Raw genomic sequence first — 13,397 nt, 5'->3', positions numbered from 1 at the left:
TATTTACAATTTCTATTTACAGGTGTGGGAGTGAAAAAACCCTTACTTCTTGGGGGCAATGGCCGAGTCAATCTCCTCCGAAGTGAACGGCTGGTCCTGTCTGGCCTTGTCTAAAATGGGTTTGATTTGATGCAGAGCCAATGCAGAGTTGACGCAGGTGATATAGTCATCCCATAATTGAACACACTCATTTTCCATGGATTTTCCTTGTAAAAACTTTTCCGTGTACCATTTGTTGAAGCAGTCATCATACTTGGTTTTCTTCTCGGTACACTCGGGGGCAAAAGATGTTGACATGATATTCCCCATTCCCTCTTGGTCAGATTGAAAATTTTCTGGAGTCTGTGGATTTTTCGGGATGAGAAAACGGAGAAAGCGCGCGTCTAAAACAACTTCAAACAAAACAACAAGATGAACACTAATATGAAGAGGTATTCCATTGCACCCTCTTCCACCCGAAGGAAGTCCATCGTGAACCCTTCGATTCCTATAGATGATGGTCCCACTGCCCGTGAAAACGCCACTCTAGAACTCCAACAGCTCGAGCAATCTATAACCTCCACCTTGCAAGACATAGATAAGAACCTTTCCAAATCAAACGCCATATTGAACGATAAAATTTTCCCCATAATACGGCAGTACTCCAAGTCGACCGAATCAGTGTGGGGGAATGTGAATTACTGGAAGTACTTTTTTGAACTGTCGGCCAATGCTGAACTTACCAGTTACCAATCTCCTATGAATAACGCGATCAAGAACAACCAAAAGAACATTTTATTACTGGATGACGAACTTTACAACACCCGAAGGGACACCGGCACCACCACCACTACTAACCCTGCCGGTGAATCTGATGCCCTTCGAATGGCCCGGTTCAAGAAGCCCCTTTTGCGAGGAAATATAGATGACCTGACCCCAACATGGTCTACAGATCAGCCCCATAAGAAAATGACTGCTTCTACTCCACAAGGTAAACCGGCCACGCGGTTCGGTAAGTTCGACTTGAGTGAAAGCTTGAACCTAAATCCCCCGCCCATGATGGCCACCAACTTCAGTAGTGAGAACAAATCGCCTACACGAAATCAAGAATCGGTGGTTTATACCATGAGGAAATCTCTTGACCAGTACCACCGGCTCTCAATCAGTCCTCGCAAGAAACGTCACCCCAAGACTCCTCTGCGAGATAATGATTTTAATCGAAGGTCCTCCATGATCAAAGGCTTCAAGGATTCTTCTCCTACGTTGCCTGAACCCCCAGTTCTCGTATCGGAGATTGGGCTAAATCCCTCCAGTGAACTGGACCAGCGCCAGAGAGATCACAAGAAGGTTGTGGACTCCCCGGCTGCCGATACACACCGGTTTCCTCGTACCCCACAGTTTGAACGAGAGAATGTAAGATTGAGCGGTGGACTGGCCCGCACTTCATTTGTCAAGACCCCAGGCGAAATTCGGCGTGAATTCGATGGAGACGAGAGCGACTTGCGGCCTCCCAGCATCACCAACATCCCGGAGTTGGTGCCAGAGCCAGCGACAGGGCCGCCCGAATCCGATGTAGTTCCGTTGCCGGAGTTGGAGACAATTGACTTGCGTCGTCGAATGGAGGATTCCAACAAAAAGAAGAGGAAGCTCGAGCAAGAAGAAAAGGTTGATGAAGATAGTCCGTTTATCGAGGAGAAGACCGGCCACAACTCCATTGCATCGACGGTTTATCATTCACTCATCACCCACCAGAAAGAAAACAATTCAAAGGATAACACTCTCAAGTCCAACTCGGTGTCCAACCTTTTTGAAGATGTGCTCTTGGACATAAGCAAGGAGCATCCCGAGTTTAACGAAGACTCAAAGAGGTCTGATAATGCTAATTCCTCGGGTGGAATGGGGTCGATTCTCTACGAGCGATTTAACGAGTACGTTAGTAAGTGAGTATGAAATAAATGAGGTACGAGTCATGGTCAATGAGTTCGAGTAAAGGCTAACACCGCATATCGCTGTTGTCTTGCATCTCTCATCTAGCACCGTGGAGCGTTCAGCAACTGTTAGTAAATAATATTCGCGACTATTTATCTGGAAGCATGTCTAGGTCCGTACGCAATATAACTGCGTGTAAATGGTGTCGTACTAAGCGTATCAAGTGTGACAAGCAGTTTCCCAAGTGTGGGAACTGCTCAAGAAAGGGACTTGAATGTGTATCGATTGACCCCGGCACCGGTGAGACCGTCAGTAGGTCTTATGTTTATGACCTTGAGAAACAGATAGACTTGTTGAAACATCAAGTGCGGTTGTTGCAGCAAGGAGGCAAGGCCACAGCCAAGTCAATGGTGTCACCCACACTTCCAGTTTCCGAGTCGAAACCCCCGCCGCCCCCAGAAGAACCGATAAACAGCAGTGTCAAAAATGGTAGCTCTAGCGGATACATCAACTATAAAGTGCTCCTGTTGAGGGATGAAGACGTGAAAAAGTTTAAAAGTATTCCCGACGATGAGCTTCCTCCAGTCTCCGTGTATGAAGAAGCCGTGGTGCTATATTTCAAGATTTCCAATATCCAACTCCCGATTCTTCACCGCGAGCATTTCCTCCTGCATTATTTCAAGCCGCTCTATGGCCAAGAGAGCCCCCAGTTACGGTCTCGTCTACTAGGCATGAAAGATACGATACCAGTGCCACAGAGGAATGTGTCGGCCACATCGGACCCGGTGAAACGTCGTAAATGTCTTTTTTTCATGAATATCATTCTTGCGATTCTGACATCCATCCAACAGCGGCAATATGCGCTATCACTATCCAACCACTATCAGCAACAAAGTTTCAAGTACGCCGACGCCTTTTGGAACACACTGGACCCCCAGACTGCCACGGACCTCGGGAAACTCGAGATGATCCAGAGCCTACTTCTTCTCTCTGCCTATTCGCTAATGAGGCCCTCCAACCCTGGGGCATGGTATTTGATTGGAAACACCATCCGCTTATTATACGACTTGAATCTCCACGAAGACCCCGAGCTCACGCTGTCTGACCCATTTATCATCGACCTCAAACGGCGGATTTTTTGGAGCTGCTACTCTCTCGATAGACAGATTTCCATGTACTTCAAAAAGCCATTTGGAATGGTGCTGCGGTTTGACATCCAGTTGCCGAGCAGTGCAGATGACTCGTACCTCTGTGGCATTTACTTGGACATCTCGCAGGTACATCAGTACGACTCGGGGGATAAGAAAATCACCATTCATTACATAAAGCTCCGAATTCTTCAGGACCAGATCGCGGTGTCGACCGCAGACATGGATGGAAGACAAGTGCTTGAGAGCAAGCTCGTGCAGTGGTACAGTGAGGCCCAAGCCATCATTTCGCTGGAATTTAACGAGTTCAACCAACTTATTTTCAAGCTCAACTACTTCCAAAGCATCGTCAACATCTACAAGTTCTTGCTCTTTGAACCACAGCTCAAGCCGGACTTGCCACAGTTCAACCGCATCCTTAGCGCCAGCACAGAGATCATCTTCAGCTACGAGGCACTTCAAAACCGTCTTCGGCTACTCAACTATTCATGGGTTTCTGTGAATAATATCTTCCTCAGTGCCATCACATACTTGTATGTAATCTACGTGGTGGAGCCGATCAGAGCGACTGTAAGGCTCCCGGAGTTGGATCACGTGGTTACGACTGCCACCGAGTTCCTCCAGCGGCTTGAGCCCATTTGCTTTAATCAGTGCACAGCTTGCAGCAATAACATAAAGAGCATGCGAGATAATGTTGCCGAGATGTTTGAAAAACAGACTGTGCCAGAACTGGACATCTTGGACCACGACGTGCTCTTTGATAACTCTGAGTTTGTCAATTCGATGGTAGGGTCTGTTAACTCCCTTGAAATGGAGTATTGGTGATGGTCATCTAGTTTGCAGCCAGTGCGATTGGCTGGTTCGACCGAATAGTTGCAAACGAAAACATCAGTCTGGGCTTACAAATGTGAGCGCGCTGATTGGTGCACACCGCCAAGGTTTGCGACCGTATCAAGCCATTTGTATGCGATTGCAAAAACCAGAAAAGATATAAAGAAGCAGAAGATCGCAAGTTTGGGATTCAGTATACATATTTTATTAACTATGGCTTGTTCTTTAGCTGAATGTGTTTGTGCCAAAAAGTCCACCTGCTCGTGCGGGGCCAAACCTGCTTTGCAATGTTCTTGCTCAAAGGCTGCTACTGAGAATGTAGCTCCTGCTGCTGGTGATGCTTGTTCTTGTGGAAAGAGAGCAAAGAAGGCTTGTACTTGTGGGGCGGCTGGTGACTGTGCCAGAGAGGGGGAAACCGACTTCACTAATTTGAAGTAAACTATTTATTATATACTAATTGACATTACATTTTGTGGTTTGCACGCTGTTTCTCTCTGTTGCTCGCGTGGTACACGCACCTGTTCGGGTATGTGTGGTTGAGGCACGTCCCGGTGTGCGACTCGCGATGTTCGGGAACCCTACTAGTTGATGCTGATGAAACCCGATATTGCCAATGAAACTCTCAGGTCTCCAGAAACAGGTTATCCACCTCTACCGCTCGTGTGTGCGTATGGCTTACAAAAAGCCCGTGGAGTACCAGCCCCACTGGAGGAAATTCACTCGTGATGAGTTCGACAAGCATCAGCACATACCCAAGAAGCTGTTTGCAGCGGTTGAGCATTTGATTCGAGCAGGTACTAGACGACTTGAAATGTACCTGAACGACCAAATAAAGGACATACACTAGTCAAGAATGCTCGGCATACAATAAATTTACTCATCTCACGACTTTATTTTGTACATAGATTAATCGAATACCAGGCTATAGTTTGTTAGGAGAAACTCGGTCATATCATTTCTGCTACCCATATCCATCATTTCCCGCTGTCCCGTTTCGTCTCGGGCAATGGTGGGGGCAAACACAACCGATAAGTTCTTGTAGTTCATTCGGTTGACATTAGAGTAGGAGTCCACCAATTGTAAATGTTTACACAACAAGTGTAGCACCTGCCTATTGGAATCAGGAAGTTGGTCAATGATTTTCAGCTTAAACTCGGCAATTTTCTTGGTCAGTGATTGCACGGAGTTCAACTTGATGAAGTCGTTGTAAACCTCAAATGGAATCAATGGGTTGGGGATTTTTCTCAAGTATCTCTTCAAGGCAGAAGTGATGGCATTGATGTCACAATCAAGTACCTCATTCAACTTGGCGAGGTTCCTGTCGTCCTTGATTCTGGGGTTGATGCTGGTAAAAGCCTGCTCAATAGCAATGATGGTCAGATTACCTCCCGAGATTCGGTAGATACCTTCCAAGTCCAACCCTCTTTCTTCTACTTCTTGGATGCATCTGGTGACAATCAAAGGAATGGCACTGTTCTCAAGCCTAGCTCTCTTCTCAATGCTGGAGTTGAATAAACTAGGCTCACCGTCCTGACTTTGAGAATCACTAAGGGCCGTATTGCTACTTAAGAACGAGTCCAAGATGTTGGTAGACCGCGACTTGGTCATCAAGCCAAAGCCTTTCTTACCACCATCTTCATCCTCATTACGGTTGGGTGATACTTGGAACGTACCTGTGGCTGGAACTACCAAGTTAGGCCCATTGTTGAAGCCCATCTTGGCTCTTCTCCAGAATTTCAATTTGGTGGCCTTCTGAGCTTCAACCACTTCATCATTTCCAATTTCTGTGGTGTGATTTACCAAAGACGAAGAAGAGTTCGAGGGATGATGTGAGATCTGGTGTGCAGTGTGGACGGCAGTCTCTTCACTGGAAGACGACTTGGATTCCAAATCACGTTTGTGTACCCGCAAATCAGTGACTTCTTTCGAGAGTGTGTCAAGTCTTCTGAACTCATCGTTATACCGGACCCTCATGACTTCTATCTCTTCTCCCAATTTTTGCTTCTCGTCCTCCAACTTCTTGACATCATTCCCCAAGATTCCTTTTTTAGCTTCCAATTGACTGACTTCCAACCGAAGAGCCTTTAAATCAAAGTCGTTGGTGCCAGAAAGAATATCAGAGAACTCAAAGTTTCGATGGTTGATATAGTTGTTTTCTGAGGTCGATCTGCTGTGGACAGCAACGGTAAACCCAGGAGCCATGTAGGTTCCAGAGCCTCCATTGTGTATAGCACCACTAATCGAACCATCACTGACATGGCGGGAATGGCCTCGATCATCTCTGCCCTTGAAAAAGTTTAGCTTGGAGATACTACTGGATCCATTGTTACTTCCTCCACTGATGGATCGCTTGTGTCTTAATCCCAATCTTGGTGTTTTCATGATACTCTGCATCCTATGGAGACTAGAATCGTTGGGAGATTCTTCAAGATTGGTCACAGTTGGGGTTGGATTCATGACGATTTTCGTGTTCTTCAAAAGCAGGTTACTGCCAGTTCTTTTGTGCTGCATTCCGTTCTGCTCGCTGTATTCGACACCCTCTAGTCCCAACCCACTCAAAAACTCATCATTGTTAATGGCCTTTCCTAGGTAGTAATTGTCTGATTCGATCGAGTTTCTCCGATTTTGCAATGGTGTAGACGAGAGTGGAGGAACAGATGGTAATGGCATTCTTGGAGGTGGGGACGAGAAGTTGGTATTAGAAGGAGTCCTGTGATGCTTTCTCTTGGGAGTAGCAAGCTCAGCTGATGTGTCTACCCCGGAACTCTGAACAGTTGGAGTTGAATTATTTGGTTCAATGGTCTTGTCTCCAGTATCCTCTTGAAGTCCTTCAACATTGTCATTGTAATCGTTGTATCCCTTCCCATTATTGTCGTTATTGTCATTATTATCATTATCATTATCTTGGGCATCAAACACCCTTGCGTGCCTGTTGTTTTTTGCAAAAGGACTGGGACAACTGGATCTTGATCTGGCTTGATCACTTTCAACACCAAGTGAAGCCTTATCAAAGGGTATGCTTTCAGGTGATTTGGGGGATCTGAGTGCTTCTTCACTATTCTGACCAGGTGACAATATGAGTAAATTCTTCCCTTGGAACTTTGTATGAGAGACTGACGCGGGAGACGTAGGAAGCTTTAAGTTGTGGTGTTTTTGGATCTCGACTGCTGGTTGGAGTTTTCCAGGGGATTTTAAGGCGTCACGTTGGTTTAATTCATCATCTGAATCGTTGATTTCTTCAATTGAGAACTCTCTATCAATAGACGCCTTTTTAGGTTCGGGTTGCTCAATATCCGGTGGGACTGGAGCAGAAATCGGGATTGAAATTGGCGCTTGCAGTTTCTTATGTTTTTTGCTGTCAAATGGTTGAATTAAGTCCGGAGTGGAAGGAAGGTCTTTGGCCTTGGACATGGTAGACGACGACCTGGTGATGGATTTATAAAGCTCGTTGGCACTCGACGTCTTAGACGACAATTGTGGAGTGGGAGACCTGGACCGGTCATATAAATCATACAAATCAGACTCACTTTGCAAAACCGAAGTCAGCACCGTTTGGGGCTGGGTCAAGGGCTTTTCTTCTAGTTCATCCAATAGAGGGGTGGAGACTTCCACGGTGGAGCTCGAGTTGGTGGGTTTCAAATCCCGGTCCTTTTCAATATGATCCAACTTCTTATCTTTATCTTTGCGCAAGGTTTTCTTCTTCATATCATACTTCTTCTTTTTGGCCATCAACTTCTCGTGACAGCTCATACAGAAGAGCCCCTTCAGTGTCCGGGCATATCTTAAATCTTCAATCTTCTGTTTACAAGCCCTACACTTAAAACATGAGGAACAATACGCCTGGTCGCCGGTTAAGATGGCCAAATCATCGATTTTCTTACCACACTGTTTACAGTTGTAGGAGCAGTTGGAACAGATCAAGTTTCCGTTTCCCAAAACCAAAAAATTCGAATTACACCCCAAGGAGCTATCACATTTGGAGCATCTGAAGCAATTGATATGCCATCTATCATCACCCAACTCATAGGCATGGCCTTCGTAGATGGGATTGCTGCATCGTTTGCAGTTCTGAATGTTCTCTTCGGCAAATGGATCGTGCGTGTCGGCGATGGTGCTCATGGTGTTAGCTGTTGGTACAAGTTAAGCAGATTAAAAAAAAAATACACGGTCAATGCTAGAACGGGAGAACGTGTTTTCAAATAGAAACAACGTAGACGATAAATTGACACAAGCGTGTAGGTGGGTGCGGAGGGAAATGAGCGTTGTCGAGCAATGAGCAGGGGGAAAATAGCGAAGTTTAGCTGAGCTTAAAATACTAGCGGTGATTCGGGTCTCAGTCAAGGTTGGAATAATTCAATGAAACAAGGTGCTCGCACATCCTCGCGAATCTGGATAATTTCCAGGTTAGCCGATGCATACTATGCTATATTGGCATATGCTATTCTATATACAATAAGTAGTGGTAGACAAGGGCTGTCTATGTCATGCTTGTTTTTATAAGACTATTGTGTATTGTGCCGGGACCATGGCATCCCATGTGTTTATTTGGGGGGAAGGGAGTCTGGCCAACATGGCTGCTACCCGCGAGCGCGACAGCTGCGATTCAAGTTTGCAACTACCGCCAGCAAATGCTAAAATCCCTCCAGTTGCTGACTACCGCCGCTGGCCAGGTCCAGACCTAGAGCTCCTCCGCCGTCAAGTCGGGCTTAATTCGGAACGGCCGTCCGCGCCAGTCTATCTCGTGTCCTAACATCGCTATGATCCAAATCGGAAGCGCAAATACCTCTCGCAACATCCACACACACGTCCACTCGTACCAATTGAACTGGCACGAAAACCACACCGGCCGTGCGTACGACTCTATCCGGGACATGAGCATTCGATATTGGCATGTGTCTGATAAATACCACAAGATCATGTGGAGCATAAAAAACTTTTTGATGAAAACCTCACCAAACATTAAATAACTGATTGACAAGGTCCCAAAGACCCCGTTCACTATCAGCTCGGTGGTGGGCTCCACGAGAGTTGCCAGGTACACCATATACTTGCGCACGCGGAGCCAGCGGATCCGGCGTTTGAAGAACTCGACGATTCCGTGCTTGCTGGTTTCCAGTTTGTTGAGCGGCTGGATCACCACATCCAGCGTCAACGAGGTTCTGCTGAACAAAAACTCCCAGAGCGCAATGGCAATCATATTATCCTCGCCAATGTACTTGCTGAAGAACTTGAGCGAATGGCCTGGTCCTTCTGATGCTAACTGCTGGGCATGTAGTTTGACGCTGGGATCACTAAAAAATGGGTTATTTGCGTTAGGAATTCGGGCCACAGCCTCGTCGAGGTCCAGGCGGCGGAACATATTGCTCTTGCCGTTGACACAAGGCGCAGGGCTGAGTTTGTTCAAGCCCACGTAGAACTTGCAGTGTGATGAGAAGAGGAAAGTCTCGTCCAACTTCACCCCGAGTTTATCCCAGAGCAGCAGCTGGGCAGTGATGGACATCGCCAACGGTACGTGGTGTACCAACTTGACCTTGCGCCCGGCACTGGGGCCCCAGGTCCAGTTGGTGCGTCCTCCATCCACCAAATTGTGGTTCAACGACTTGATCAGGTTCACCAAGAGGTTGGGGTGGCCCCAGACGTTTGAATCCATAATCCACACAATGTCATATTTAGCAGCCAAAAAGCCTTTGGCCAAGTTGTTCACTTTGGGATTGGGTCCGAAATGGTCGACGGAGTTACCATGATTGTCGGTTGGTGAAACTAGGATTTTTGCATCAACTTCAGGGTACTTTGCAATAAGTCGTTTCAAGATGGGCATCGACTCATCGGCAGCACTGTCGACACAGAGAATCACCTCTAGGGCGTTCACCGCGTACGCCTGCTGGAAAGAACACTCTAAACATGTTTCCAACTCGGGGTCTATACCTTTGATGGGTCTTAAGATGGTGACAGGCTCATACTCGGACTTGTCGAGCGTGAAGAACTTTTGGGTGGTGTAGTTGAAGAGGAGCTCGGTAACACCCACGACCGCCACCATGAGGATTGCAGCGTACCATAGGAGAAGCACCACACATACACAACTCCACAAATCAATCATTATGGTGTCAAATTTTCAGCTTGAACCGATCTCACGCCGGCGCGTCCGCGTGCGCTGCAGTCTGCGACATGGCCTCCATCAGAGTTAACACTGGTCGTGCGCCATCACCAACTATATTTTCCACAGGGACGTGCGCTGGCCACGGCCCATCCGTTTTCACGTTCACCAACATATGCCATCACATCACTCAGTCAGAAGAACTCATCATAGTAGGTAACATCCGAACCTATGGATGATGTGCTCCGTGTGGTGGTATGACACTTATAATATTATCCGATTTCCCGGGACTTTTTATCAGTGCTAATCAAAGAGCCAACATGGGATCCTTTTTTCCATTCCTCGGTCACCCCCACAAAAAAAAACTCTTATAAATAGTTGTATTTCCTACCTAGTTCTTTTCTTCAACTCCATACAAAATTATTTTGCGTGGGCCTGTTTGTTGAATTACGATGCTCAAGAATTTGAACAAGCTAAACGTAAAGAACATGACTAGGCAATTCCATCAATCTTCCGTTAAAGGAGACCTTTTCAAATTCCAACTGGCACTTCCCAAGTTGCCAGTTCCTTCTCTCGATGAAACTACCGCCAAGTACATCAAAACCATCGAGCCATTCTTATCCCCTTCGCAATTGGAGGCAAGTAAGCAGAAGATTGAGCAGTTTAAGAAGAGCCAAGGCCCTGAATTGCAGAAGAGATTGGAATCTTTCAGTCAAGATAAGGACAATTGGTTGGCCGAATTCTGGGATGATTATGCTTATATGTCCTACAGAGATCCTGTGGTACCCTACGTGTCGTATTTCTTCAGTCATAAGGATGTCCGCAACGAAATAGGTAAGAGCCAGGTGTTGAAGGCTACAGCTCTTTCCTACTATACCATCCAGTTCATGTTGTCGGTGCAGAACGAGACTTTGGAACCAGAAGTCATTAAGGGTAATCCTTACTGTATGAATGCTTTCCACTACATGTTTAACAACTCTCGTGTTCCTGCTGCTGGTCTGGATATCACCAAGAAGTACGATGGAGCTGAACACCAATACTTTACCGTCATTAGTGACAACCACTTCTACAAGGTGCCTCACCACATCAACGGACAGCCTATTTCCAAGAGTCAATTGTACAACCAATTCCAGTACATTTTGCACAGCTCTAAAAAGTTGGGTAAAGGCATTGGTTTAGGGGCCTTGACGTCTTTAAATAGAGATGAATGGTTGAGCAGCTATGAAGCCTTGACCAAATCCCCCATCAACCACCAAAGCCTCGAGACTATCTTTGCCTCTTCGTTTGTGGTTTGTTTGGATTCCCACAGCCCCATCACCATTGAAGAAAAGTCCCAGAACTGCTGGCACGGAGACGGTCAGAACCGTTTCTTTGACAAGCCCTTGGAATTCTTTGTGGGTGCCAACGGTAACTCTGGTTTCTTGGGTGAACATTCGAGAATGGATGCCACTCCTACGGTGCAGATGAACAACTGGGTGCTTTCGGAGATTTCAAAGGAAAACCCAAAGAACTTCATTGGTGAAGCCACTTTGGAGCCAACTTTGTCGGCTGAGTTGGTGCCTGAATTATTAGAGTGGGACATCAACCCCAAAGTAAGAAGTGATATCTACAACGCTATTGAAAGCTTCAACAAAACTATCGAAGCCCATGATGAAGAAATCTTCCAGTACTACGGCTACGGAAAGAACTTGATTAAACAATTCAAGGTAAGTCCCGATGCCTATGTGCAAATGTTGATGCAATTGGCTTACTACAAGTACACTGGGAAAGTAAGACCCACGTACGAGTCAGCTGCCACCAGAAAGTTCTTGAAAGGTAGAACTGAAACTGGTAGAGTTACTTCCAATGAGTCGAAGAAGTTTGTGGAAACTTGGACGGATGTGGATGCTTCTACCGAAGACAAAATTAACACTTTCAATGCTGCTTGTAAGCAACATGTCGGATACTTGGTGGAAGCCGCTGATGGTAAGGGTGTTGATAGACACTTGTTTGGATTGAAGCAAATGTTAAAAAGTGGAGAGCCAGTTCCTGAAATCTTTACTGACCCTGTGTTCAGCTACTCCCAAACCTGGTATATTTCATCGTCTCAAATCCCTTCGGAATACTTCCAATCATGGGGTTGGTCTCAAGTTATTGATGATGGGTTCGGACTCGCCTACTTGATCAATAAGGACTGGATTCATGTCCACATTTCATGTAAGAAAGGTAATGGCTTGGAAAGCAAGTACTTGAAATGGTACTTGACAGAAGCTGCCAACGAGATGAAGGAGATTTTATCCACTCAATTACAAAAGCCCAAATTGTGAGATCTATAGATTGATAAATAAAATTTAAGGCAGAGCCATCAACATAGTGTAGTTTTAACTGGCATGCCTGGCATGCCCCTTGCCCTTGCAGCGGTGTTTGGAACGGGGCACCAACACCAAGGTTGAACTAATGCGGGCACATTTACCTCCGAATTTCATCAACCTCATCGCCTAACCCCTGCAGGTACTAAACCGTGTACTAGAAGGGCAATTGTATGCCGAAGAAATTTCACTGATGACAATAGTGTTTAAACACTGGACGGAATCACCCAATTGGGAAGTCTGATTGTGCGGATTAAACACTCCGCCAAAATTATTACACCAGCGGTGAACGGGGTATCAGACCCATTGGGCAAGGTAATACTAGTATCATCACATTATAAAGTTAGACGACGGGCATGCAGCATGGACCAATGATGAATCCTTATGAACAATAGAGCCTGTGGGAGTTTGTATATTTGTGAATTTTAGACGAAAATGGCTACTTTGACGAGTGCAGAAAAATGAAAACAAATTCCCTAAAACGCCAAAAACTCGAAAACATTGGCTCGTTAGAAGCAAAACATTTTATATACTAAGAGATTTCCTCGTTATACCATCACCATCCTTAAACCAAGCCATTCCTTTATTGTATAAATTCTTGCAGGAGTCCATCTACCAAAATTTCAAGGTCATCCTCCTCATCCCATCCGCAATCGCTAGTCCTTGCAACCAAAACAATCCCCATCTAATTTTAGTGATCTGTCCTTGCAACGGGGTTACCCTTAATTTTGATCACTTTATTTCCCCCATCCCCAAGTCCCGTGCCCGCACAGTCTTGGCCTAGCATCGTTCATGTCATTGAACCTCCATTAACTATATTTTCTTTAGTTTAAGGCTTACCCCTACCCGGTAAACTATCCCTATTGATCTCCCTTGAATACCGCTACCACCACTAATACCCCGGGTTTCTAGCGGTGCCCCTGTTTTGTTCCCATCGCCCCTAGTCAAAGTGTCTGTCCTGATTCATGATATGCCAAACAACCACAAATCCCACAAACGGCAGAAATCCTCCATCCTGAACGTGGGCTACTATTTTCCTGATCTGCTGCCGTCCCACAGCCCCAGTAG

At 46.0% G+C, this 13,397-nt stretch overlaps 5 protein-coding genes across 5 annotated transcripts; 3 read left to right on the top strand and 2 right to left on the bottom strand. All coding sequences in view use genetic code 12, as the record gives it.

Moving 5' to 3' along the window:
- Positions 1-42: 42 nt before the first annotated feature.
- Positions 43-309, bottom strand: MDM35 (Mitochondrial distribution and morphology protein 35; the record flags this gene model as incomplete). Its single annotated transcript, XM_006690184.1, has 1 exon — positions 43-309. One exon carries the CDS (start codon positions 307-309, stop codon positions 43-45), a length of 267 nt encoding a protein of 88 aa, XP_006690247.1.
- A 102-nt stretch (positions 310-411) lies between these two features.
- On the top strand, positions 412-1,923 carry ASK1 (DASH complex subunit ask1; the record flags this gene model as incomplete). Its single annotated transcript, XM_066157793.1, has 1 exon — positions 412-1,923. One exon carries the CDS (start codon positions 412-414, stop codon positions 1,921-1,923), a length of 1,512 nt encoding a protein of 503 aa, XP_066013890.1.
- A 149-nt stretch (positions 1,924-2,072) lies between these two features.
- On the top strand, positions 2,073-4,325 carry PSN45_002102 (uncharacterized protein; the record flags this gene model as incomplete). Its single annotated transcript, XM_006689301.2, has 3 exons — positions 2,073-3,871; positions 4,040-4,068; positions 4,117-4,325. The coding sequence occupies 3 exons, from the start codon at positions 2,073-2,075 to the stop codon at positions 4,323-4,325; spliced, it is 2,037 nt and encodes a 678-aa protein (XP_006689364.2).
- Positions 4,326-4,793: 468 nt separating this feature from the next.
- Positions 4,794-9,924, bottom strand: RGA2 (Rho-type gtpase-activating protein; the record flags this gene model as incomplete). Its single annotated transcript, XM_006689302.2, has 2 exons — positions 4,794-8,014; positions 8,856-9,924. 2 exons carry the CDS (start codon positions 9,922-9,924, stop codon positions 4,794-4,796), a joined length of 4,290 nt encoding a protein of 1,429 aa, XP_006689365.2.
- Positions 9,925-10,469: 545 nt separating this feature from the next.
- On the top strand, positions 10,470-12,287 carry CAT2 (Carnitine O-acetyltransferase mitochondrial; the record flags this gene model as incomplete). Its single annotated transcript, XM_006690186.1, has 1 exon — positions 10,470-12,287. One exon carries the CDS (start codon positions 10,470-10,472, stop codon positions 12,285-12,287), a length of 1,818 nt encoding a protein of 605 aa, XP_006690249.1.
- Positions 12,288-13,397: the final 1,110 nt, after the last annotated feature.

The sequence above is a fragment of the Yamadazyma tenuis genome, chromosome 2 (assembly GCF_029203305.1).
Source record: "Yamadazyma tenuis chromosome 2, complete sequence".
In the NCBI taxonomy this organism is placed as follows: Eukaryota; Fungi; Ascomycota; class Pichiomycetes; order Serinales; family Debaryomycetaceae; genus Yamadazyma; species Yamadazyma tenuis.
This window is presented reverse-complemented; position numbering and strand designations above follow the sequence as displayed.